The sequence below is a fragment of the Aplysia californica genome, unplaced genomic scaffold (assembly GCF_000002075.1).
Source record: "Aplysia californica isolate F4 #8 unplaced genomic scaffold, AplCal3.0 scaffold00243, whole genome shotgun sequence".
Taxonomy (NCBI): domain Eukaryota; kingdom Metazoa; phylum Mollusca; class Gastropoda; order Aplysiida; family Aplysiidae; genus Aplysia; species Aplysia californica.
In genome coordinates, this window is record NW_004797513.1 from 225,768 (window position 1) to 253,197 (window position 27,430).

The window sequence follows — 27,430 nt, forward strand, 5'->3', positions numbered from 1 at the left end:
CGCACGAGAATCGAACTTGGGTCTTCTGCATGCGACGGAAATGTACAACTGACCTTATAGGCGCACTAAGATGGCCTAGTTCTGACCGTTACTCCATAGACCCGGTCTTACGGCTCGGAGATAGCATTGGTACAATAACGTGTGTGCACGTTGGAGGGTGCACATTGAGCCATACCCGGGCCGTGCTGGTGAGAAGAGAGGTTGGTTTTTTTTTTCGGTGTTTTACGGCGCTCGCAACTGTAAACGGTCATATGAGCGCGCGGGACACATTAAACATTTTTCAATCGGTGGGAAATTTGGAATTTTGCCGGGTGGAGGCCGAAGCCTTCTCTTATCGACTTTGGACCACCAAGGGATTTTTAACGTGTGCAACTTGCACAAGGGACCTCTATATGTTTCGCCTTTGTCCGAGAAGGCGAGGTGTAGATCTTACCTACTAAAATATCAGGGACGCGGCTGAAGGACAGGAGTAGGAAGGAGCCAAGGAGAAGTCGTAGAAGGTCTGCAGAAAGAGTCAGGAGCCCAGAGGAGATAAAGGGGATGAGGGGATGGGGGCAGAAAGTGGAGACGAAAGCAGACGAAAGAACATTGTCAGAGAACAAGAAAGGAGGTGAAAGGAAAACGTTTTAGAGAAGAAAATTTTCCTTCGCTATCCGGATTCGAACCTGGGACATATTGAAAGAGAGGCGAACACCGGAACCTCTCGACTACCAGAGCCCCGTGAGGAGAGAGTACTTGAGGGAGAACATGCTAGGGAAAGCGAGTTTGTGTATTTGTGCAAGGGCGTGCTCCTTATTAAAAAACGAATGGAGAAAAACTTTCATAAATAAAACGGAACATGCATTTCAATTTCTTCGGTACTTTTTGGATAAGAAAATTCCCTCATATGAACTGCATTGGATAATTAAAACCAAAAACAAAAACAAATTAAAACTTTGAAAAGAACAACCAAAAACAAACCGAAAAATGGAAAAACAAAACCGCAAGGACGGCCAAATCTGTAAAACGGGAAGTTAGACATGAGAAACAAGATATATAACATCAAATTCGACAATAAAAGTATAATGGCAAAGTTTTTCACGGCACACAGGGGCATTAGCGATACATACATGTATCAGGATTACCAAGATTACAAAATGTCAGTCACAGAAATATTATACAGCTTGAATACAAAGTAGGGTTAGATTTTGAGACCGAGTCAGCAAGACAACAGACAAGATACGTGTATTCTGTCAGTTCAAAGTAATAGATAATATCTATGGAATATGTAGAACAATTCATGATAATAGACATACAGCAAAGCACTACCCTGCATTTTGTGCACACGACACAGGCTATTCTTGTATCGGTATGTGCGTACATTCTTATACATATCAGTACAAAAGGCTTGGGGAAATCTAGATTCTACAGAGCGGTCACGAGGCAAATCCGATATAAAGTAACAGCCCAATAAATCGTATTTGAAAACGCTAATGAACTTGCTCACGTTATGGACTAAATCGAGCGCTCACTAATGAGAACTGGGCTAAAAACGGACTCTTTTATCTCTGTAGCCCGTACAAAAATCAATAACAAAACCAATCTTTTTTTTTTCAATCCTGGATTATTTTTTTTAAGCAACAGAAATCAAAGAAAAACCCCCATTAAAACAAAAGAAAACAAAAACAACAACAAATAAATAATTTCAGAAATAAAAAATAGTGAATGCGCTGATTGGTCACCAGACCAGAATGCAAATTACTCGACCATGATTTTCCTTGTTCCTTCCCTGTGTGTATAGACAATAGTGTCTCTCATTTTACTATCACTTAACTTTTTTTCTTTAGTAGTCCCGTATTTTATTTCTGATGTACAATAAACCACCATTTCACTCAGCGAATGTTATTGTTGCTGTACCGGCAGTTTATTTTATTAGGTTTCGGGTGAAGCCCAAGAGGTGAAATATTAAGAGCTGGAAATTCGTATCAAACTGTTCGTAAACAGTCCATGTCTCCATACGTTACGCTACTAGATGATGATGATGATGATGATGATGATGATGATGATGATGATGATGATGATGAAGAAGAAGAAGCAAGCACCAAAATAGCAACAAATTGAAAGCTGAGCCACACATGGGATAAAGATAAGACAAGATGTTTCGTGAGGTCGGAATGGGTGTGGGAAGGGAAGCAAAAAAGCAAAAGAGGTGGACTGTGCAGGCTTTAGATTGAGAAAGGAGTGGGGGTGTGGGGTCGGAGGGGTCGGCATAGACAGGACCCACGACCTGGGAGAAGGACCATTCACTGGGCAGCAGGCAAAAAACACTGGCTATGATCTCCAAGAACACTACCTATAGCCACCAATTTTGTTGTCTTTTTTCTTTCAAACCACAAGGTCTGAACACTACTCTTCGTGGACCATTCCATGGACATTGAAAGTGCAGTGGCACAGGCAACGCGGGGGTGACGATCTGCAGGAAAGTTATGTTAATGTCTCATACATATATGGAGCGTTGAGCCGTGATTTTAAAAAAAAAAATTTTTTTGGGGGGCGGGGGTATTTTCTCAATTGATTGATTGATTTTATTTCTTTTTTTTCTCTTCTTTTTTTTTGGTTCTATCATAAGAGGAAGTTTGCCCCTAACAAACAAACAAAACAAAATATATTTTAAAACAAACAAACAAAAAAACCCCAATAATATAAAGAATGGCTCTACCACTGCTTAATTTTTTGTTCAGCTACTCATCGTCTCTTCGTTATGTGTGCTACAGCAGTTTCATTTTTCATGGAATGGCCCTCACAAGCATTGAGCTAAACTCTCCCTCCTAAAGGCAAGATAGTAGCATGGAATGAGCCCCATGAACATCAAAGCTAAACTCTCCCCTCTAAAGGCAAAAAGCCGCGATCTACAGCAAAACCTCACAGAGCGGGGCACAGTGGGACAGGGGTCAAGCCTTAGTTATGCGCACTCTTTTGGGGTGAAGAACTTATGATATAGTTAGACAGGATTTGCTTTTAGAATGTCAGCTTAAAATAGTCACAAAGTGCATGACGCTTATCGTGTTTTCGTACATAGGTTTGGGACCTGACTTAATGCATCTCGAACGACCACATAATGCCCAAAAAGACTGATATAAACTATTAGATGTGTCGTGGCGCGGTGGAATCAGGCGCTTGTCAGTTTTTGGGCATTTGGAGTTAACAGTATCGTCTTAAAGCTTCTTCATTTTCAGGAAAAAATCCACACTGAATTGTGTTTTTAAATGGATATAAAAGGTTTTGAGCCCCCCCCCCCCCCTCCTCCCAAAAATTTTTAAAAATGGAAAATTCGAAAAAAAAATTGCCCAACCGCTAGAAAAATGCCGGTGATTTCATTGTTTTGAAGAGCACCTGATTTCACCATGTTGACTCGCATAGTATATCAATCCCTTAATATAATGGGTTCTATACATTATCTATTAATTTTTCACCGAAACCTTCAGACGTTTAAAAGTTAAATCACAAAGTAGAATACACCGAATGAGAGGTTCATTACAGAAAGTAGTTCTGTATATTATTATTAATTTCTTCGATGAAAATATAATTCACGAAAATGAGAAGAAAAAAAAGTAACAAGAGAGGCGGATTAGGAACTTCACACAAATGCACACACGGATTAGACTGCTAGAGGCAATATGGTGGTGTGGTTGCTTCACTTACCCGGATTAGTTCAATTTTCTGAAGTGAAAAGGAGGTGATGAGAGGAAAGGAAAGCATTAATATTCATGGTCTGAGGGCGGATGCAACACATGGCATGGTTCCACAGAGACGTGCATTCCCCAACATGTAATAAAAATATGTATATATATAAATATACAGTTCATAACTAGCTATCTGAAGCGATACAAAATAATAAGCCATATAATATATAATTTTTAATGAACAAAAAACACAATGTGCAACATGAAAATAGAAACATAATAACACATTATTCCCAATCCCTTTCTCCCCTTCCACTCCCATCCCTTCCCCAAAACATTTCAAACACAAAACCAGAAATGATAAATGATACACCACAGAACAGAAAATGATGCCCCCCCCCCCCCCCCCCCACACACACACACACACTCACACACATAAAATGTAAAAGCACCTTGTGTAGGATGAAAATAGTTATGTAAGTCCAGCAATTTACTAAAATGTCTACGGGAATGGCACAAGCACACTAAGAAACTATGAGAGGATAAAGAGGGGAAAATGCAGACACTATGATCAGAAAGAACATGAATAATATAATAAAGCTTTTATATATAATAGGAAGGGAATGGAAGTTGAGCAGAACAGAGAAATTAGAGCGGTCTAGGAAGAACACTTTGATAACCACGATAATAGTAGCAGTAGATGACATCAACATGGACCCCCAAACACAAACAACAAGTGAGAAGCCCTGAGAAGAAAAAGAAGGGACGGGAGCAATCAAAAGCTCAAAGCGTCGCATGTTCAGCCAGAAACCTGGAGCCAGGTCAGAGCAGGGAATGGGGGAATATGCCAGAACAAAGAGCTTACGACATGGGGAAGGTTGTCATGCATCATGCATCTCAACACTCCAGAGTGAGTCACAAAAGTCAGTCACAAAGAACTGACCATGGACAAGCTGAAGGCATAAAGGGCAACCAGCAACATGCGGCTCATCAGGGAGGGAGCATGTCCAATATGACTATTGACCATGAGAGCTTTTCAAGTTGACCGATGACCTGGCTAATGATATTCTTGGACTACAGCTCTGAATAAGTGTACAGTCTACATCCAGAAATGGCTTTGAGTTAATGGGTCACAACCTTAGACTTTGCAATCTTACGCTGCAAACTGTTCCTTACAGTGAAACCATCGATAATTCTAGTACCATGTAAAAAACTGTCTTCTTTGTCCTTTTTACACTGTGCCAGTGCTTTGAAATTCTCTGGAGTTGGTACTGTTATTTTACGCTTAAAAAGAACTTGAGATCAGCCAAACTTGACAGGAGGATTTAAAGATAAACTGCAGCCCTTCTTTATTCTGCATATAAGACATCTTTAAACCTGTCTTCTGTCTCTTTGAGTTAAAGAGAAGGGCATCATCAGAATCATGACTACAATGCTATGACGTAATTGATCCTGACACAATCATGGATATGCTAAATTTTAGCATGTAAGGAAGAGTTGAATACAAAGGAAAGGAGGCACATAAACATGTACAAGAAACAGAAGGGCTGGAAAAAAGCAGAACCTGTCAACGTCCAAACTTTCATTTACTGCTTCTTATTCAGAAAGCACATTGTCAGCCAGCTGTTCAAATGCATTAAGTCCAAAATGTTGAAATTTGTTTCTATTGCAATTTTAAAATTCAGTGTTGTGAGTTGCATGTACTCCAAAAGTATTTTGTCGAAATTTAAATTCTAAATGTTGAAAAAAAAGCAAGAAGAAATACGTTATGTGTTCATGCAATTGTTTAAAAAAATGAAATTCCTTTTCTCTCCCCAGAAAAATTTTGTTTTCAGGGCTTAGAAGAATTGAACAGCTTGCCGACAGTATCAGCTTGCTCAGTGCAATGATATGAGTCTGCTGTGTGGGATTGTATGAGTTTGCTCCGCGGAATGGTATGAGCTAGTTCTGTGCACACATCTGACACGATCAAGGCAAAGCCTGAACTCACCTTGAGCTCATCGATGTCCTGCTTCATGGCCGCCGGCTGGGAGCCTGGGCTGAGGAACTTGTTCAGGGTCTTCATGCTGTCGTCCAGCCAGTCACACAGACCACGCCATGACTCGTCAAACTGGACACACACAGTTTTACAGTTAAAATGTATGCTTCCCGGGAACTTGAGAATGTTCATAGATTGTAAAGTGCATAGACTTTGCTGTTGAGCAGGGATATGCACTATACAAATGTTATTTATTAAGAGGATTCTCTATTCTTATGGAAGGCTCATATGACTAAAATATTTAATTAAAATTTTTTTATTTTTTTTAACTCCGTGGCCAGCCAGTTTATTCCATATCTACCAATTCAAGTCTTCACTGTGACTGATAATACTGCTGCTTGTATGATACATACCAGACGACAAGAAAAATCTATCAAGACTGTTGAAAAGAAAAGATGATTATCTCCAGTTAAATCTGTGATTCTACATTTACATTGATATAGAGAGGCAAAATTCGACACAGTGAGCGGTCTATGAAAAACAATAGAAATTAAATGTCAAATTTAAAAGCTAGGGTTCTAACACCATCAAGGGAGACAACTCACCCTCTTGTCTTCCCTGTAGGCCTGTTGCAGTAGCCTGCCCCTTTCGTCAGCTCGTCTCAGTAACTTCTTCCAGCGCAGCCTCATGCCCACCAGCAAGTTCTTCACGTAGGTCGTGTCCTGTTTGCGGCCAAAGTATTTAAGGAATGTGCCCGTCCGCTCCAGCACGCTCATCTTCTCAGCCTGAGACTCCAAGTCAGCCCTCATGACCTGGTTGGGTGATATGTAAACGTGTACATATATATATATATGAAATGAGTCATCATGGTGAAATCAGGCGCTCGTCAAAATAATAAGATCGAAGAAATTGGCATTTTCTGATCATTTGGAAATTTTAACTTATTTTTTGTTTTTTTTGCTCAATACCTTTAGTGAAAATAAATATTTAGGATAGCCATAAACAGTAAATGGCGAGATGTTCTCAGGGTTAACAGACAGACATAAACAACAAAAGTACAACTCACCAGAAACACCCTTCAACCTCCCACATGCATGCACACACACAGACATACATACACACAAAGAAACATACATTCAAGCATGCTTTCATTGACCCTCTAACCTACTGACCTCATGTTCCTGTATCTGCTTGGTGACTGTGTCTACTAGTTTGCTGGGGTACTTGTAGCTCCTCATGTTGACCTCAGCACAGTTCAGCCAATCGGTGAAGGTCTTCAGGGTCTCGTGGAATTGCTCCACATTACGCAAGTGCTCTTCCATTTTTTCCTGTCGTCAAATATGTCAAAACAATTAATTCTACGACATGCTCTTGCTCATTTCATTTCATGGGCGAGAGGGGGAGGGGCGCATAGAACCAAAGACCTACAAAGATTTTAAGAAATTACTGGTTTGAATTCACAGAAAATAACAACTGGATTGCATACAAAGCAGCAGGTTGACTTTTACTTAGTAACACAAAAAACATGTTATAAAAAAAAATAATTGTCGAACACTTCAGGTTCCAGGAGCTAAGTAGATATCTACTAATCTAACGAAGCAGTACAAGGCATTCTTTGGGACTGCAATTTCTTCCACAAACGATGCACAGAAAAACTAAAGAGTAAAAATAGTTTTTGTGCCTATTGCAATATTACCACTCTGAAAGCTGCACAGATTACTTGCAATACTGGAAAATCATTATAACATTAATTGTTCATCCGTCGATGTTTGACAATAACCAACGTGTTTGTAAAGGAGAATATTTCTTTAAGAGTAAAAATAAATTGAAGAATTTAGGATTAAGATGACTTGTGGCTTCTGCAATAGACAATGAGACCAATAGTGGCAGAGAAGAGTTTGCCACAATTTGGGCGTTTAAGAAGTTCACTTGTGGATGGGCACAGCTTACAATTTAATTATCTGCTGAAAAATCATGAAAGCGTCATCAAGTGTCTTACCTTCCTCTTCCTGGCCCTGTCCTTGGTATCTGCCCACCTCTCCTTGAGTCTGCGAACACGATCGGCCACCTGGCCCACGTCCTGAGGCCGGCACTGCTCCATCAACTCTTGACCGGCGGTCAGCAAAGCCTCTATGGGTTTCTCTTGACCATCCAGAGCCTGACATTTTTTCTGTTGGAAAGCGTGGGGTAAGATGCAACAACACAGGAGGGGAAAGGATATATATATATTGGAAAGGGGGCAAAGTGTGAAGCAAAGATGACTGATGTGTGTGTGTGTGTGTGTGGGGAGGGGGGGGGGGGGTGTTAAGAGAGCGAAGGTGATTTGTTTTCCCAATGGTACAGTGTAAAGTAAAGTGACTGGTGTGTGTGTGTGTGTGTGTATGTGTGTGTGTGTGTGTGTGTGTGTGTGTGTGTGTGTGTGTGTGATGTGTATGTGTGTGTGTATGTGTATTTGTGCGTATTTGTGTGTGTGTGTGTGAGGTGGGGGGGGGGGGGGGGAGGTTGTTGTGTACAACTTTTTTTTACCTCATTACACAGTCTTCTTTGCTTCATACAACATTAGTTTTAGGGGTGGTAATACTGTAAGGAAAGGTAACTCAAAATGGCAAAGAAGAGAAACAAAACAGAATTTGACTGATGAGAATACAAGAGGAGGGAAAAGCAAAAATATGGGGAAAAGAAAGTCAGCCAAACATGAGCAGAATAAGAAAATAAACAATAAACATGTTTACATTTTTACAATTGTTTCAACTCAATTCCCTGGAAATCTATAAAGGATATGAGGGGCTGTTGAACAAGTGTGCTGTTACAGCATTGAAGTAATATCCCTAATACCACTTGGTACAAATACACACCTATCTAAGACTTCAATGAAAGCATTAAAAAAAATATCATCAAGGCTGACAACTTAAAAAGAAAAGAAGTTTTCACCTCTCTAAAAAATAAATCAAAGCAAACAATTCCACAGAATATCAAAAACTGGTTCAAAGTGCAAATTTTCAAAACAATGTGGTAATGTAAGAAATAATATGTTGATCGGTTGACATTTGTTTACAATTACTTTGTATTTCTACATAAATAAGGGGAGTAACGGAAATTTCTATTTAATTCCTTTTCAAACATTATTCTTCAAAAGTCACAGTACACTTAAGTATTAAACTATTAAGACAATAATTAGGCTTTTAAAACAAATACAGCCGGAAATATAATGTGAAGGAAAAAACAGAGCAGATCTAATAATGGTATGATGAGAAAGTTTTTATACGCATATAAGATTCGTTGAACAATGCTAAAACAGGATAACATGATATTCAATCATCAAATATTATTATGTTAGAGACTAATATGGGCTCAGAACTTACCAAAAACTCTGCATATTGTTTCTCCGATGTGTCTGGCAGGGCACCAAAAGGCTGGTTAGTTTTCAGCTCCGCACGGAAGTCATTGACAGCTGACAGCTGGTCGTCCATGTCACCCAAGAACTTCTTCACCTGTTAAGTATGACCAGAATTATAAAGATTTAACGAGAAAATGCTGCTGAAGAGAATTCTGAAGACTTCATAAGAAAATGCTGCACTAGATGGGAAAAAACAAGATCATGATAGAAAGCCAGTAAACTATTAAAGACATGCAAATTTCAATGCAGCAAAGAAAGAAGGTCTTAACGCTTTCCATATACAATTATTTTATCATTTAAATGTAATACAGAGACTGGTGGCAGAGTGTGCAGTAAGCAGTGGGGAAAAAGTTGAGCAGCAGAGAAAACTAAAGGGAAATTGAAATTTTTAAATTTTTATTTGCCATCTCACCTTGGTCAACTCAGATTTGTTTCAGGGTATCATGTACCACGTTGGTGGTAATGGACTTCAATGTATAGGGAATCACAATATAGTCATGACTGCTGCAGCATTGATGAAAATCATCCCCCCACCCTCTACCCCTTTGCAGGTGTGTGAGTCTCTGTGTATAAGTGTATTTGTGTGTGTGTGTGTGTGTGTGTGTGTGTGTGTGTGTGTGTGTGTGTATGTGTGTGTGTGTGTATGTGTGCGTGTGTGTGTGTGTGTGTGTGTGTGTGTGAGTGCATGTATGAGCATATATGTGTGTATAGGCACGCGTGTGTGTGTACTAACACCTGTGTATGTTTTCGTATTATCTGACCTGTCTCATAGCTTCTTGCAGCTTGTTCTCCTTCTCCCTAGCTGTGGCCTGCGTCCCCCGAATCTTCTGGTTCATCTCCTTCTGTTTGTCACACAGCGGCGACCGGGCTGGGTCTACGCCACTCTGGGCCACCACCTCGTCCACGGCTTTGTTGAGCTTGCGGGCCGCTTTCTCCTTGTTCCGCAAGTCAGACTGCAACAACTGAAAGAGCAACACACAGGCCCCCATAGCTGTACACACCAACACAGGAACTTAGCAGGATAGATTAGTATATTTAGTTTGGTAAAACTTTTGCCACACTCACAACTGTATAAGGTCGTATGAGCGCCCACTCAGTATATAACAGATACATCACTCTTCAAGTGTGATGTGATCAGGATGAAGAAGGTACTCATTATTAAAATCACATCTGAAGGTCCAACTACTATACGATATACAATAAACAAGAACGATTCAGGACATCATACTAGGTATAAGAAGGAGACATATTTTTCCAAGTATCAAATAAAATACACCAGCTGGAATCAGTGGGTAGAAGAAAAAGAGGAATAATTGTAACAATAGCCACGTAAAAAAAAAAAGTATTAATTGTAAAATTTCTCATGTGTTACATAGATCAATGGTCAAAAAAAAATCTTAAGGTATACAGCTTACTTCATATTCCCAAGCTACAGATTGTCAATACATAATCCATGTCCTGTGGTGTTGGGTTTGAGCGCAGTAAAATAACTGTGAAATACGAAAGGACAAAAAATCCCCAGCCCACAATAAAAGCAAAACTGTTGTCATGCAACTTCTTTAACTCAAGAGACAGATGTTGCAATGAGGGAAGAATTGTTGTGAAAATTTGAACAAAATCTTTAAAATTATACAAACTGAATCAACTAAAGATCCCTTTTGGTCTCGACTCTCACCCTTGGCAGAGCATTTTGGTCTTATTTGTCCTTTGCTGTCTCAAAAAAGGCAACATTTGAAACTATATTGTAATACACTGGCTCAGTCTTCAGCACACTGCATATGCGCTTACATTATATTATTATGCCAACATCTGGCAAAGGGAATCCGACGCTCATGGCTTCATGTGCAAATGGGAAAAGCGTGCATCTACCAGCCGCATGTCTCTATTGACCCAAAACGCAGATGTACAGATACAATGCATGTTGGGAGTGCGGGTCAAGGGACCCACTATGAGCGACACAGTCAAGTGGTTTTAAGAATATAATTCCAATCTGCCTACTATGTTGTTCTGTCTGCAACTATCAGCTCATCATAGCTTTAAAACGTCAGCTATATCTTTGTACAGACCGCCGCTAGGTACTCTGATTCCAAACTCTTAAGTCAGGTCCCCATCATTCAATTGCTCTTCCGAAGGCTACTTTATAAAGCTGGATGGGTGCAAGACTCTGACAAATGCCATTTGATTTGCAATTTGGCCTTGTCAGAGTCTTGCCCCCAGCCAATGATAAGTGCAACATTTAGTCTACCTGTAGTTTCCTCATGTGTGTCTCAAGGAACTTTGGGTCTCCCTTGATCTCATCAAAATGTTCCAGCTCCTCTTGGGCAACGTGGAGGGAGCTGATCATGTCATCCATGGCTTGGCTGACCTCCCCTACCTTCAGCTGGGTGTCTGTCAGTTTGGTCTGTGACGAAAATCACCGTTGTTTCAAAAAGGGAACATTGAAAAATAAATTCACGAAGAAAACATACCAAGCCAAATAAAAGAACTTTCAGACTTACTTTTGTCACTGTGAACCCTCAGGTATAGATTTTTTGCAAGGAGATATAACAGGACAGCATCTCTAAAATGTATCATAATGTATTTTTTGTTTATACAAAAATACAATGGTAATGGTGACCATATAAAAAATAAACTTAAAATGAAAAGTGGTGAAAAATGGAGGTACTGAAAAAAACATTTGTTACATAATAAATCATGTTTCCTCATAACATCCTAGTGTTCTGAAAGACAGTTTTAGGTAAATATATGTTTTCCAAATGTTCTCACAGCTGATTTTAGGGTAAGGCGTGAATTGCTCAGGTAACAAAATTTGATCCAAAATTGTCAATTTAACCCCCCCCCCCCATCCTATTATAGCACAACACCAAAGAGTCCATCCAGACCTCTCTCTCCGTGAGTCCCCTCAGCAGGTCGGCCCACTTCTCGTTGGCCTGTTTGACAGAGCGGTGCAGGCCCTCGGCGGCGATGGGCGACGTGTCTCTCAGGGCTGCCATCTCCTGGTTCAGCTGCTGCATCTCCGTGATGTGAGGGTGGACGTCTGCCTTGAACGTCTGCACACAAACAGAGACAGAAAGTACAGTATATCATGGATAGCTCGAATTTGTCGGGACCAGCCTCGGTAGTTCGAGGGATCCGTAGTACAAGGGGTATCTTACAAAGATAAAGAAGGAGAAAAAAACGCGACCACAAGCACGGTTCTACGGAAGCGTGATTTCGAGTCTTCTGAGTTCAACCTATCTGTGTTAGACTGTACATTGAAACTACAATGAAACTTGATCTATCAGCCTCCTGTCCAAGTCTATCACCTGTCGAAACGATCACTTTCCACTTTCCCCCTTTCGTTTTTTTCTATACTATATATAATGACACTGTCCAAGACTTTCACCTGTTTGACAAGTACATGCACACACAGACACACACAGACACACACACACAGAGAAACACACACACATAAGAACAAGCACATGCACACGCACACACAGACACACACATAAAAACATGCACACACTCACACAGACACACATATAAGAACAAGCACATGCACACACACAGACACACACATAAGAACAAGCACATGCACACACAAGACACACAGACATACACATAAGAACAAACACACACAGACACACACGCACACCCAGACACACACATAAGAACAAGCACATGCGCACACACACACATACACATAAGAACAAGCACAAGCACACGCACACACACACATATATAAGAACAAGCACATGCACACACACACAGACACACACATAAGAACAAGCACAAACCCGTGTTTACGCATACACACACATGAGTGCATAGACAAAAATGATTGTGAAATTTGTACACCTCTATCAACACAATTTAAACCAGTTATGAAGATGGCTACATATAACTTCAACCCTGTCTGTCCCGGCCAACCACGGCTAAATAGGAGGCACCATCCCAGAAAAAACTTGGAAACACTTTGCAAAAGTGACGTCTTGACTCAAGAATTAAACTCATGTCTATTGCATACTCTAGCAAAGAGCCGAAACATTACAAACATACACACAGCCACACAAAGTCACAACTAAATGAATACCTTCAGCTCCTCCATCTGGGCTTGTAGTGCCTTGGGGTCAGCGGAAGCAGGTCGCATCTGAGCCAATTTTTGCTCTGCTTTGGGCAGCCATGAGTTCACAGACTGAAACACGAATCAGAGGAACAGCATTATACATCAGATTGGCTGTACATTTCTAATTATAGGGGAAAAAATCAAGTTGCGGAAAATGTCTGAACAGGCACTGGATACACATCCCTTCACAAAAGCATTCCAACATTATACTACATAATTAAAATTTTGTGAAAAATGTGGGAAAAGGTTGCAAAAATCTTGATCAGGGCTGTGAAACAATTTTGTTTTCATGCATGTAAAAATAATCAAGAGTTTTCTATCAAAATAAGAAAACACAACTTTGTTTCAAGTTTTTTAAAAGCAAGGTCTTCTCACTACGGTCAGCTGAAAAAAATCTGTCTGACACAAAAATATACAGCAGGATTATCTCTTTTCTTAAAAATGTATCAAATAAAGTTGCGAAAACTTTAACACAAAATAACTACAAAATCTGCTACTATGAAGCTGTAAAGACACCCCCCGAAAAAGTCTCAACTGTGTTTTTTAACTGATTACCCTTGTAGAATGTGATGTGAAGTTCTCAGTTTCCCCATATTCACATTGAACAAGGGGGGGGAATGCAAAGTTTCTATATTTTTAGAACAGCACAAGTAAAAAAAAAAAGCAACCCATAAAACATTATCACATTATCTTTTATACTTATGTTGGTGAATTAAGACAACCATAATTATAAGATTGCGAGGGTGTCACAATTTCAGAAAACACAACACAAACCAGTTCTCTACTGGGAAGCGTGTGGGAAAAGGTTAAGTGGAGCTCAGCATCAGAAACTTAGATTGAGAGGGTCAGTAAACGCATAAAGCCTCACTTTGACAGTCAAAGTGTAGAAGAACAATAAACGCACAGTGTAAGCATGGAACCATGCACTGCTTTGTTTGGAAAAGTGTTAGTCTCATCCAGCAGGGCGGGAAAAGTTTCTACACACTGACTGGGGAGAAAAGAGATGAGTGTTACTGCAGTAAGCTGTGCAAAAATTCCATCATGCTCTACTCTTTGTACACAGTTTTACTTCTGGATCATTCAAGTCGCGAACATCATGTCCGTGTTGCTGAAAATGTTGTCCTAGCAGCTGACCACTGTGGTGAAGCCAGTTATGTACCTGACCTGCTGTGCGGATGTTAGGCGTACGAATCACAGTAGGGTCTGAGCTATTTCATAAAACCTCCAGGAACAGTTTAGTTTAAGCAGCAGTTTTACCGCACTTGAAACACAATAAGGTCATATAAGTGCCGAAGATTAGAGTGTTACAAGAGAGTAACAAACATAAAAAAAGGGGGGGAGATAGAGACGATAGATTGTTTATAGGAAAGAAGGAGCAAACCACACCAGAGCACCCGCCAACCACTCACACCTCCAGGAACACGTTCACTCAACCAGAGGTCAGACGCAGATTAAACGCCAGCCTAAGAAACAGTCTATATTGTGCAAAGTAGGGTGTCAAACTTTGACAACAACAAAAATAATAGGTGACATTGTATAAGTATTGAGGACACATGTGCACATTAGAGGCAAAACAACATGCAGAGTCGTGGATTTCAGGATATAAACCGTTCTCAAACTTCTCACTAGTCCCGCCTTGTTCAGCCTGTGGTGAACATTGACAGGCAATCAACATATATCACATATCTGAACTTTATTATCTGTCAAAGAAATGTTCAACAATCATTTAGCAGAGGTATATGGATACATTTATCTGCAACAAATAACGGCTCATTTTAAACCCCTCATTGAAAGTAAAATTCCAATAGATGATTTTGAAATGACCGCAGGTCTCTGTGTCTTTAATTTCTTCCTTTTTAAACTTCTACTTTTGTCAGTTTGCAACTTTCAAGTTCTCTCAATGAAAATCAATTAGAAGGATGTGTACTTCTGGTTCCAGCATGATTATGGCAGCTTTCTCGGCTCACACAAGTGTAGTCTGTGCCTCAAATAGTGCTGTCAAGGAAAGTCATGGACGTCTTCAAGTGACCATGCACGGAAAAAAAAAGCAACCCTCAAGGACCAATCTCTTGAGCCTTTGGGCCGTCCTCTGCGCGTGCATTCACAGTGCCAAAAAGCACACAAACTAGTGCAATTAGCTAAGTCCTGGTGCCACACGTGACCTTTGCCCCAAAGCCACGCCCACAAGCACACAATGTCTACCTTAAGTCGCTCCAGGCCCGCCCTCAGCTGTACAGACAGCCAAAAGCATACACTTCATAATTGTAGCTGAATAATCATTGCCAACCACACATGGACAACACACATAGAGGATACAGCATACTTCAGGACAAACCCAAGACCAGTGGTACTGCATAAAAAGGCGATTGCATGAAAAATGAAAAAGCAGTGGCACATGTAACGCAGAGATATGACCTGCTGAACAAAATTCTAAGCAACGATAGAGCCATTCTTTCTTTCTTTTTTGTTTGTTTGTTGGAGGAAATCTTTTTTTTCTCTAACAATAACACCCCAATCCACCCCCCTCACAAAAAACCCCCAATATAAACTGCTCCATTACTGCTCAGAGTTTTTTTCAGTAAGTCATCATCCTTCCATTATGTGTATCACTGCAGTTTAATTTTTCATGGAATGCACCAAATACCCATAGTATCACACATATATAAACAGCCTGCCACCACCGATATTGACAACAGCACTGACAAACTGGCCACCAAGCAATACAGAACAGCATCATTCGTTTATATAGTACAATAGTATATTGACTCTCTCAAAAGACAAAATGTCAAGTTGGCAAACATTGCATATATTGATTATGCCACCTCACCCCCCTAACCTCCCCCCCAACCCCAGTGTACTCTTTGTGTTCCCTTCAACAAGGTATTACAGAAAGACCTTTCCAAGAACTACGATTGTATGACTTCACTCCAAAGACTGTTTGCAATATATACTAATTGACTTGTTTTGCAATGTTGCAATGTATTTCGCATTGTACCATAATCTCTACAAATACTGAGATTATGGGTGCACATTGAAAAATGCAAATCAAAAGACTAGGAGCTAAATCCTCTTTCAGAAAACATTATCAAGATGAACATCTTTGACACAAAAATATTCTTGTTGTACAGAGTAGAGCTAACATAACACTGATATACACGGGGGAAAAGGAGAAGGGGGTCACATCAAAACTAGAACGTTAATATAGAGAGCGGAAGATACAGCAGATCTGGAAAAGAACTATGATTATCTAAAAGTTAATAACTAACGCTGGGGCGGAATTGGGCTGTAACAGGAGAAGTACAAATAACAGAAAAATCTAAGACCTGATCAGCTTTATCTACAGAAAAGGCATGCAAGGCTTTAATAAGTAAACGCTTAGAAGAAACTGTCATCTCAGGCTCTATCAAGGGAAAGATACAAGATCAGATCAGCATCTAGGCATTAACAGAGTAGGCAGGTCACCAGAGAAACACAGGAAAATGGGAGCAGTTTGTTTCGGGGTTCACAAGACTGGAAAAGGGAATACAACAACAGGAAATTGACATAAAAATATAAGGGTAACAGCTGGAAAATAGACATCAACATGTAAGAGTAAAGAGTAGCAACAGAAAAACTAAAACTAATGACAAGAAAAACACTTTGCATCAATGAAAAAACATCTTTGATTCTCCAAACAATAGTTTCATGGTGACAGATTTGAAAAAATATTCTTCTTTGTGTAATGTGCACCTGGTTTCTTGTATACATCAAAGAAGTGAAGTGCCCTTCCAAGGCAGCTAGATTGATCAATTAATAATTGCGCACAACACAACAAAAATTTAAAGTACCAGCAGGCGCCACACTTCACACTCACTACAACATAGTGATAAAGCTAAATAACAGTATACAACAAAGCTTACGTTAAAATGACAAAAAAGTCAACACCAAAAAACCACTGCAAAAAGAAATGAAAGTTGTGGAGACTTCCAAAGGGGAGAAGATATTGTCTGTTAGCTCACCCCTGACAAGGACAAAGAAATTCCCCAAAAATGAAATTCCCAGGAACTTTTATTTAGGTATAATTCATATTGTAGATCTGGAACCCACGTTTCAAATGATGTAAGTCACTTTACCATCCAGGGATCTGTGATAAAGAAATCCTTGTTTTTGCTATCGAACAATACCACCTCACGTACAATATCAGTCCGATCCATCACCTGTGTGACTTTTCTTCTGCTGATAAATTTGTAACTTGTTTATGAAGCTACCCTCGAACCCATCAACAACAAAAACTTTTCACTGACTTTTTCAAAGGAAGACGCAGAACAACAATGACTAGGAAAGTGGTGTTCTAATTCTTTATGCCTGCTAGCTTTTCCGACACTTGAATTATCTTTCTCAAAGTGTTTCCAAACATTAAAAAAGGCACAATCCAAGAAGCGATGAACGGTACCACTGACACTTCAACCCTATAGTAGAGTAACCAGTGATTGAAGCTCTTGGATCAGCAAGTAATGTCTAACATCCAAACAGCCCCATAGTGCAGACTACGTTTTTATAAGAGTGACACACAGAATACAATGTGCAACAAACAACAACCCAACGTGAACACAGACACAAACTCCACACAGTCGGCACGATAATATAGAGGTTCACAGATACAGAAATGCATCCTGTTGATATATAAAGTGTTCTGGCTCTACTTAATATTATGCTAAGCTGATATCTCTGTATACACTTTGTTTCAGTGTGTTAACAAGATATAATATGATCCCTCTCACAGACATATGTGTACTGTCTCTCCCCATCTCTCTCTCTCTCTCTCTCTCTCTCTGTCTCTCTCTCTCTGTCTCTCTGTCTCTCTGTCTCTCTCTATCTCTCTTTGTCTTTGCATCTCCACCTCTCGATCTCCTTCATCAACATCATTGTGTAAATACTTAGTAGTACAAGTAAATGTACTACATAAAGATCCATTCACTGATTCAAGCACAAATATGAAAACACACACACACACACACACACACACACACACACACAAACAGACAGACAGACATACACACTCAAAAAAACAACATGCATATAACACACATACACATATAAAAACACACATAACACACACATACGTAAAAACACAAACACAGAAGCCCAGAACAAGTTCAAAAAGGAACAAGTGCATACAGAGTTCAGCTGTCATTAAATAACACAGACACAGCTGCTAACAACACATATAAATTATGTCAGAAAAACACGACTCCCACCATAGCCCTAGTGCCATACGCTTACCTCTTGGAGGCTGAGGAAGTTCTAAACAAGAAAACATAAGAGATGTCAGACACACTATGGAGGCTACAGTGTACACAAACTAATGCTGGTGATGATATGAATCAAAACAGGTTCACAAAAATATGAACATCTGCATTGTGAGTTAAGCACTGCCTCAGCACGATGAACAATGTCTGTATAATTAAGGCATCTCGCAGGGTAGCAGCACAACTGTCAAACCTCGGGTTTTTCAAATTTTACAGGAAGAAATCAATTGATTTCTCATCACTATATCCACTAACAAAAAGTGTGATTTTAATTAAACATGTATTTTCCACAAAATAATCGCACGACTAAGATCTTTACAAAGCATGCTCCCCTTTCCAGTGCCTCAGAATATGTCAAAAAGTGATTTGTAACCCCCTAGTTAAGATACTTGAGCTGCTACCTTGTGATTTGAAAACGGAACCAATGTCTTCATCATCAACTGTTGACCGCTCACAAAAGTAGAAATATAATAATAACAACTGTTGTCATGTAAAAAAAAATCCATTAAAAACAAAAGCTAACTAGACTGTGGATGAAACTTGAGAAAATGCATTACATAATTTACGCAAAGAAGTAGGTCCATCAAAGCCTATCAAAAATGTGTCCTTTTGAACCCAAAAGCAGATTAATTTGTACCCTTGAAAATATATGAAATTGCACGCTCATCAAAGTTATTTGCTCAAAAGAGAGAAAAGAAAAGAAAACCCTTGTACTTGATCCACAAACGAAGAGCAAGGATCACAGTGGAAGAGCAGCTGATGAGACAAAATAAACTTCCACATTTTTATCAGAAGCAGTCCTGAAGCTAAATAAAGCTTTGAAACATTTTGTTAAGCTGTCATAAGTTTGAGTCCACATAGCTTGAGTACAAACTTATACTCCATCCCAAATGAACAGGCGAAAAACTCAAAAGTGTATGGGTGTGTCCCACATATTTCTGTCATAATTTTTGTCAGTTCAAAATGAATAATCAAATAATCATCACATAGCAAGGAACGTAACATGTGGAGATAGCCTAGAATGTTAGATAAGAAAGTTGAAGGATGGCAATAGCCATCAAAAATGGAAAAGAACTTGGCTATCAAACGTGCTGAAATGTACACAAGTAGTTTCTAACTTTCTGAAATATAGCAAATAGCGAGAAGAATTTTACATCTCAGCTCAACTGTGGAACCAGATCATCAGGTGGTCACAACCTTCCACATTATCACCTAATTCTAAGGGGCGAGAGCCCAGCTGTTGCTGGAGTGATAACAACATCTAATCCTGCGGAGAGTTCATAAACAATATGCACATTGTCTTATGAGAGAGAGGTTACACACTGGTTATTATTCCCGCAATGTATGAATTTTGTCTACACTTGTTCAAGACAATTCATGTTGTGAATACAGAACAAGCTGTTATATTTTAAATGGGAAGCTGACTCCCTTTCTATAAGATGACGATTGTGATGAAAGCAACCAAACATGGAAAGCTGACATTCTCTCTCTCTCTCTCTGTGTCCAACAGCTATAAACATGCTGCGTGAAAAAGCAAAAATGATGACGGTCGCAGCATATAGGAAAAAAGGACAAAAAAGACAGATGTCTACACACCTCGAGTAATTTCTTGAACTGATCGGCATGCTGGTAAGCTTTCCTCAGTTCGTCTCCGCGGTCTCGGATTGTGTCGTTGACATCATCAGTCATGTGGCCCAGATCTTCTAGCTGTTTCCTGACCTCGATGGCTCCAGGCTCACCACAGATGTTGCAGAGTTCTGCACCCAAACCTTTGCTGTCTCCTACCAACTCACGGGCTTTTTCCAGCTCTTTCTTTAGGCCCTGAACAAAGTACACAGAAATATTCTTAGTGCACAAAGTATTAAGTTTTTACACTTGCACAGCACAGAATAAAAGCTAAAATTTGTATATACTACAGGAATAAAATTGTTCATTGCCAATGACAGTTACAGAGGCTTACTCCAAGAAATTTGACTGAATGTGAAATTTATTTAACATGTTTCCAAATATAGCTCATAGCACACCCCAGTCATTTCTTCATTTTAAAAATCCTTTTAAAAAACTCCTGGTGAAGAGATAGAAAGGACAGTTAAGACAAGATTGTGAAGATAAGGCCCATACCAAATAATAAAGTAATGTGAAGTAGTACTACATGGGGAAAGAATAAAAGCAAATCACAATAGATTTTTGTCTATGATTTCTTTCCCCTGTAAAACATCCCTGCACTTACCACATGAGTCTGGTTTTGCAACAAAAAAGAAAATTCTCATCAAGGGACAAAGAAGTGTATAATATGAACAGATTGATGCAGCAAGAGGTACAGACTAAGACATGGAGCACACAAGACAAATAAAATCTTACGGCAAGTTCTCCCTGCTGTTCCTTGATGGCCTCGGGGTCAACACCTGGAGGCTCCTGGCTGTACAAACTGTCCTTGAGGTCACGCAGCCCTGACATGACATCCGTTGACAGGTCGTAGAACTTCTCCGACAGACGGAGGGCCGCGTTGAGGGACTTGTCACGGGCCTGAGCAGAGTTGCCGATGTTCTTGGTCATGTCTCCTATTTCAGCCACTTTTTGTTTGATGTCTTCAACTGCGGAACAAAAAAAAATAGAGAAGCTTGAAGGAGAAGCTGTTTGATGAAGTCACAATATCAATAATAAAATGTTAAACTGATACAGTTTGAAAAAGACAGTGTTCAATCTTTGTATCAGTCTCCTATATTTATTGCCTACTTCCACAGACAAACTTAAATTTAACAGCCTAAGCGTCAGCACTAAATACTAAAAAGCAGTTCAATATATCTTAATTTCTGAAATAAGCACTGTTTATTCTGAACTAAACATATTAATTTACAACGACCATTTATTGAGCAATTTTGTCATACCATCTGCTGGGTCCTCCACACCATGGGCTTTCAGATTCTTCAATATCTCATCTGCCTTGGCTACAGCTCCCTTCTGTCTGTCAAGGTCCTCTAACACAGCCTGGAAGGATGGTAAGATCAAGCATTGGTAAAGAGTGATGTCTATTCCAATAATGTTATCATACAACTCCAGTAGTCAGATGTATAATATAAAATATATATATATTTTTTTTTTTAAACCTTTGCCTGAAAAGAACAAAAACAAAAACAAACTTCAAAAGCAAACTGGAAAAGAATACTTAACATGAAAAATTCTTTAAAAAGGCATAAGTTGATGAAGCTGGTAAGCCCCACTGAGAAACTGAGACTCAAAGAAGTCTTGCAGCAAGTTCTTGGTCTTAGTGGTACTAGCAGATACACAGAAACAAATCACAAAGACTGACACAGATTATGTATCAACAGTATTGAAGTAATTCAGCATTAACAAAAGTATATAAGCAGAAATTAAGAGGTCCTGACAACAGGCGATATATCTTTGGCTGAGATATCTATCTTCTTATACAAGATTGACCGACAAACATATGTGGTCTATCTTGTGCATGGTAAATGCCCTCTGATAAATAGTCTCATTTATCTCACCTTGTTTTCATCAATCTCATTCTTGAGCTTGTCGGGGGAGGCAGGGATAGGGTCAGCATTAGTGACCACTCGCTGTAAGCCATCCAGGTCCTCTAGCAGTTGATCCAGGGACTCGCCAGCCTAGGAAGAAAGACAGCATGTCAATACAGTCAGCTTCTAGTTCAATTTTTCTTTTCTTGGGAAGTTGACTTTCTAATGCCTGATACTTCAAGAAACATTTGCCCTAAACTTACACTATTTGTCAATGATCAAAAGAAAATTAACAGTAAGGTTTTAAAGAACAACACATTCCAACATGGAACTATTGATTAACAAATACAACAACACTTTCCTACTAGGTGCATGTGACAAAAATTTTTCAACACATTTTTAAAGACAAAATCTCATATGCATATTCTAAGCAGTTGGACAAATAATCATCATGTTTTATGCTTTTCCTGGAAAACCCTACAGCTCAGAGAAAGAGAAAAGCATACAATGAAACAACTGAGGTGAAGAGACCAGTCTGGAAGTTTGACAAAGAAGATATTTATATACCAAGAACCACAAAGAACTCTGTTATCAACTCTCACCTCTTGTGTAAACTTTCTCTTGGAATCCATCAGATCCCTGCCCTTGTTGCGAGCCTGTGACTTAAGACCCTCGTAGCGCTTGTTGATGTCCAGCAAGCGGTTCTGGATGTCAACTGCGTCACTCTCCGCACACACGTCCATGAGCTCCAATCCCGTGGAGTTGAGGTCGTCAATGAACAGTTTATGGTCCTCGATAATTTGTTGAGTTGCCTGAGGAGCACAACACAAAGTACTGAAATGAAATGTACCTCTGGCAAAGAAGTTTAATGTTTCCGACCCAAACTGCCTTGAGCTTGTTCAAATATAAGAAACTTTACATGCAAGGTTCATGACATCTTTTATTTAGAGTTCACTTCAGGACCGACAAAAGAAAAGCTCATAAAGCTGCTATTATAACTTTAGAAAAGACAATTTGTGGAGAGCAAATAAAGCAAAGACACCCCCCCCATATGGCAATGAAGTGGCATATTATCTGGGGAATGAAGTGGCATATTCTCTTAGAAGTTCAATTTATATCTGCATCATCAAAAACTCCCCTGCAATAGCTTTTGCTTCGCAGTATTGTTTATCATAATGAATGATCATCTCCTGGGCTAATATCAATCATTGTGCCGGAGATAATTGTCTTGGTGCCTATAGCCCTGAACCAGTCAGATAACTCCAAAGGCACCTCCTAAACATAGGTGAGTATTGCAAAAAAGGAAAGTGTTCCTACCTTGAGGTTATCATGCTGTTTCTTAACCTGCTCCAAGTTCTGTCCGGGTTCCCCCTGGGCCCCTAACTCTGCCTCCATCTCCTCCAGCCATGAGGTCACCTCTGTCTGGTTCTCCCCGTAGTGCGTTGCTAGGGGCAATGCTGCCTCCAGCTGTTGCAGCCTCTCCGCACTGAGCTGACACACAACGTCTGCCTGAGTCTTGATGCTGTCCAGTCGGGACTTGATCTCGTCCGTCTGAGCATTGGTCGTCTCGCGCAGCATACGAGTACATTTGTCGATGATTTCTTTCACAGCGTTACGCTTGTTCTTCAGATCTTCGTCAAAACCCTGTGAGGTGTATTCAATTCAGATAAGAATTTTACACCACCATTACAACCATTACACAAACAGAAAGAAAGAGATTAGAATGAGGGTTAGCTACAGTGATAAAAAAAACAAGGTACAGTCAAACCTTCTCTAATGGCCATCTATCAAAGACAATCGTTTGTACAAACAACCCCTCCACACTCCCCCTTGCAATTTTGCTACACTTTAACGACACTGTTCAAGACGTCCACCTGTCTAAGACCACTGCTTTGTTCCTGTTTTGTCAGGACAGATACAAATTTGTTTATAGTTTAATCCCTGTGTCTCCTTAACCGCTTTGCCATTGACAGTTGAGCAATGGCCAACATTCTAATGGATCAGTAACACTACCTATAGATATCAAAATGAAACGAAGCCTCTCGTAAATACAAAACCAGAGAGTAATATATGAGCCAAATGTAATTTTAAAATGTCCAAACAAATAACTTTCTGGGAAGCAGGCAAAAATTAAAAGCATATCTCACCTTGTGGTCTCTGAGCTGCACTCCCAGAGTCTCTGGATCCACACTGATGGGCTCGGCCGTGTTGATCTCGTTCTCCGCTTTGTCCAGGTACTTGAGCATGCCATCGATTTCTGACAGAGCCTGTGGGCACAACCAAACAAGGGGTCACATACAGGTGGGCAGTGGAAGAAGTCTGACTCACACTTTACTATTGTAGTCAGAAAATGGAGTGGAAGTGTTCATGTGCATGTGTGCCCTTTTGAATATGCGTGTGTGCATGTGTTGGTGCCTGTGTGAAAGAGTGTTTGTACGTGGGTGTGAGTGCATGAGTATGTGTGCTTGTGAGGGAGAAAGGGAGAGGAACTCTACACTCAATTCCAAGAAACAAATTCATATACAAGAAAAAACATCTGCCTACAGTATAAAGATTCAGATGGAACATTCAATTTCACCAAGCCAATTATTTCCCCACTTAAAAGTGAACATTACAAAATGCACAAACTTTGGCGCATATAGAAAAATAATTAAACATCTCTTACTTATCAATGCTATCATGATCGAAAACAGAAAACAACGGATACTAGATTGCAAATTTTACTGCACATGTAAACTCAGAAACAGGAAGCAGGCTCTTATGCATTACAACTTGATTATGTTGATAAAATATCGAACTTACAATAGTTATAAACATCCTCCCCCTTTTCTTTTCCTCCTTTTTCCTTTCCTCCTTTTTCCTTTCCTCTCAATATGTAAGAGAGAGCAGCCACCTACCTCTAGAGAGACCTGTTGCACCAGCAGCTCAGTGAGGTCGTTCCACTTGCCCTCCACGTCGGCCATCGTCTCCTTCATGGCGTACCTGTCCTGCACACCCGTGCTGGTCACCATGTCCGAGCACATCTGCCGCAGAGCCTCCATCTCTCCTTCCTTCTCTTTCTTGTTCTCATGGAGGCTGTCAACCTGGGGGAGAGACAAGCAAAAAAAGGGGGTAATGTTACGTGTGAAAATTTTGTACGTGTACAAGAGAGCTGTGGCTGTGACATCCAGGAAGTGGGTACGGTTATGTGTGAGAATTTAGAAAAACACAGAAAAGAGCTGTGTTTGTCTGTACGTGTGATTATGCAGGCATGCATTGATGTATCACTGTGTTTGTGTCAGTGTGTGCATCAAAGAAAGAAAGAATGAAAGAAAGAAAGAATGAAAGAAAGAAAGAAAGAAAGAAAGAAAGGAAGAAAGAAAGAAAGAAAGAAAGAAGAAAGAAAGAAAGGAAGAGTGAGAGAGAGAGAGAAAGAGAGAGAGAGAGAGAGAGAGAGAGAGAGAGAGAGAGAGAGAGAGAGAGAGAGAGAGAGAGAGAGAGAGAGAGAGAGAGAGAGAGAGAGAGAGAGGGAGAGAGAGAGAGAGAGAGAGAGAGAGAGAGGGAGAGGAGAGAGAGAGGGAGAGAGAGAGAGAGGGAGAGAGGGAGAGAGGGAGAGAGGGAGAAAGAAAGAGAAAGAGAATAATTGTAGGTTTTACGCCCCAACTGATACAATTGAGATAATCTGAAGTCTTAAATATGTATACCTTAGCCCGTGTAGGTTTCGGGGCGCCTCCTTTAGGTTTAAGAGTTTTGATCGAGTCCGCCAGCCAGCCGTCCATTTCCCCGGCCCTGGTCTCAAACTCCACGATGTTGGCCAGGACATCCTCCAGCTCCTGCGTGCGCTCGTCGGCCAGTTTCTCCAGATGCTCAGCCTGGATCTGCAGGGCAGTGATCTTTTCCTCTGCCTCACGGTTACCAGCCACCTCCTGACTAAGCCTGTAAGAACAAGAGCTTGTCTGAGTCAAACAGTACAGATACTTAGGTTATGGGGCAAAGAGGACAATAACTTTGTAAGGATCATCAAAATGAGCATGATGATAAAGTAAAAATGAGTAACAAATATCATATACAGAAAAAAAGATGTACAAACAAACCTGCTCTGATAATCATCTCTGTACAAGCAACAACTTCCAACCCATATCCCCCCCCCCCCCCCCCCCCCGATTTTAAAAAATATCCGATTGACACTGTTAAAAATGTCCACATTCCTAAGACAACCATTTTTCTCCTTCTTTTGTTTGTATACAACTCTCTAGTAACACCTCTAATCCTTAGAACTTATAAGACTTATTTGTATTGCAAGTGCCATAAAACATTTACTAAAACTAAAAATGTATTTTTAAAACGCAGAGGGAAGCATGAGGAGCAGACAGTACCTGTCTAAGAGAGAGCGGCTGCTGTTGAGTGTGGCATTGAGAAGTCTCTGTTGTTGTAACTGCTGGCCCAGCTGCTCCTTGTCCAGGCTCACGTCCCTGTCCTGCTCCAGGACTTGCTCTGCTGACCGCAGGTCACCCTCCACGACCTCCAGGCGACCTGTATGGTTTAAATTGGAGTTAAAGTAAAGAAAAGCACATCTACCCAATAATGGACATTTGTATAGTGCAGCGGAACAGTAAGACATATAGACCTTTGATCCTACCTGTCAGGGGAAAATTAAATGGTGAAATAGTATAGATTTAATGCCCCTATTAACATTATTAGGTTATTGTTACTACCTGCCAGGGTCAACCAAACATGTGGTAGATCAATTTAATATATGGTAGGTCTACCAAACAAGTGGTAGGTCTACCGATCTACCAAATATGTAGCAGCTCCACTAAATGTGGGGTCAGTCTAATTAACACTTTGCGATCACTTAGCACAATAATGTGACGGTGAAAGGTGAAAATTCTCCGTTCTGGTCACGTGGCACAGTTCTGCGCCAGGCCCAAGAAGTCCATTGCAGTCACTCTCCTGGCTGGGTGACCAGATGGGGTATTTTGTACAGCTGGCCGTGTGACTGCAAAGTGTTAATGTGTGGCAGGTCTACTAAATGTGAGGTAAGGCTGACCTATGACGTTCTCCTGTTCAGCCACGGCGGCGTCCAGCAGCTGCTCGTGGTCAGAGATCTCCTCCAGCAGGGTGCGGTGCTGCTCTCTCTGCAAGTCCACGCTAGCCTGCACGTCTCCCGCATCCTCCACTAGACCGGCGTCAGACAGGCCAGACGCCAGACGCTCGCCAGCCATGGTGAAGTCTGTCGGGATACAAGGACATGAGGTGAAGGGAGAGAACCAAGCGTGGCAAAGACAGGGCGATAAAGGACAAAGAAATAATTGTTCTGAACATTCAAAACGTTACTAAACTCTAAATTGCACAAAACCAATACTGTATCATCAACTTCTTATAAACAACATAAAAGAGAAAGATAGAAAGAAATGGGGAGGGAGGGGGAAGGGTGAGTTGGAGGGAGAGGGAGGGAGGATGTGAGAAAGTGTGAGTGTGCGTGTGAGAAAGAGAGAGAGAGAGAGAGAGAGAGAGAGAGAGAGAGAGAGAGAGAGAGAGA

General features: G+C 40.4%; 1 protein-coding gene across 1 annotated transcript in view; it reads right to left on the reverse strand.

Moving 5' to 3' along the window:
- LOC101856188 (microtubule-actin cross-linking factor 1) overlaps nt 1-27,430 on the reverse strand; it is a gene marked incomplete in the record, with an annotated part of 184,436 nt that overhangs the window by 68,502 nt on the left and 88,504 nt on the right. The window contains 22 exon segments of the mRNA XM_005100294.3: nt 3,682-3,699; nt 5,653-5,772; nt 6,246-6,452; nt 6,813-6,968; nt 7,640-7,810; nt 9,003-9,131; nt 9,799-9,999; nt 11,283-11,438; nt 11,920-12,087; nt 13,113-13,214; nt 18,408-18,428; nt 20,030-20,254; nt 20,795-21,027; nt 21,322-21,421; nt 21,940-22,059; nt 22,512-22,721; nt 23,227-23,553; nt 24,057-24,176; nt 24,807-24,992; nt 25,593-25,824; nt 26,265-26,421; nt 26,939-27,121. Coding sequence (XP_005100351.2) covers nt 3,682-3,699; nt 5,653-5,772; nt 6,246-6,452; nt 6,813-6,968; nt 7,640-7,810; nt 9,003-9,131; nt 9,799-9,999; nt 11,283-11,438; nt 11,920-12,087; nt 13,113-13,214; nt 18,408-18,428; nt 20,030-20,254; nt 20,795-21,027; nt 21,322-21,421; nt 21,940-22,059; nt 22,512-22,721; nt 23,227-23,553; nt 24,057-24,176; nt 24,807-24,992; nt 25,593-25,824; nt 26,265-26,421; nt 26,939-27,121 — 3,542 coding nt within the window.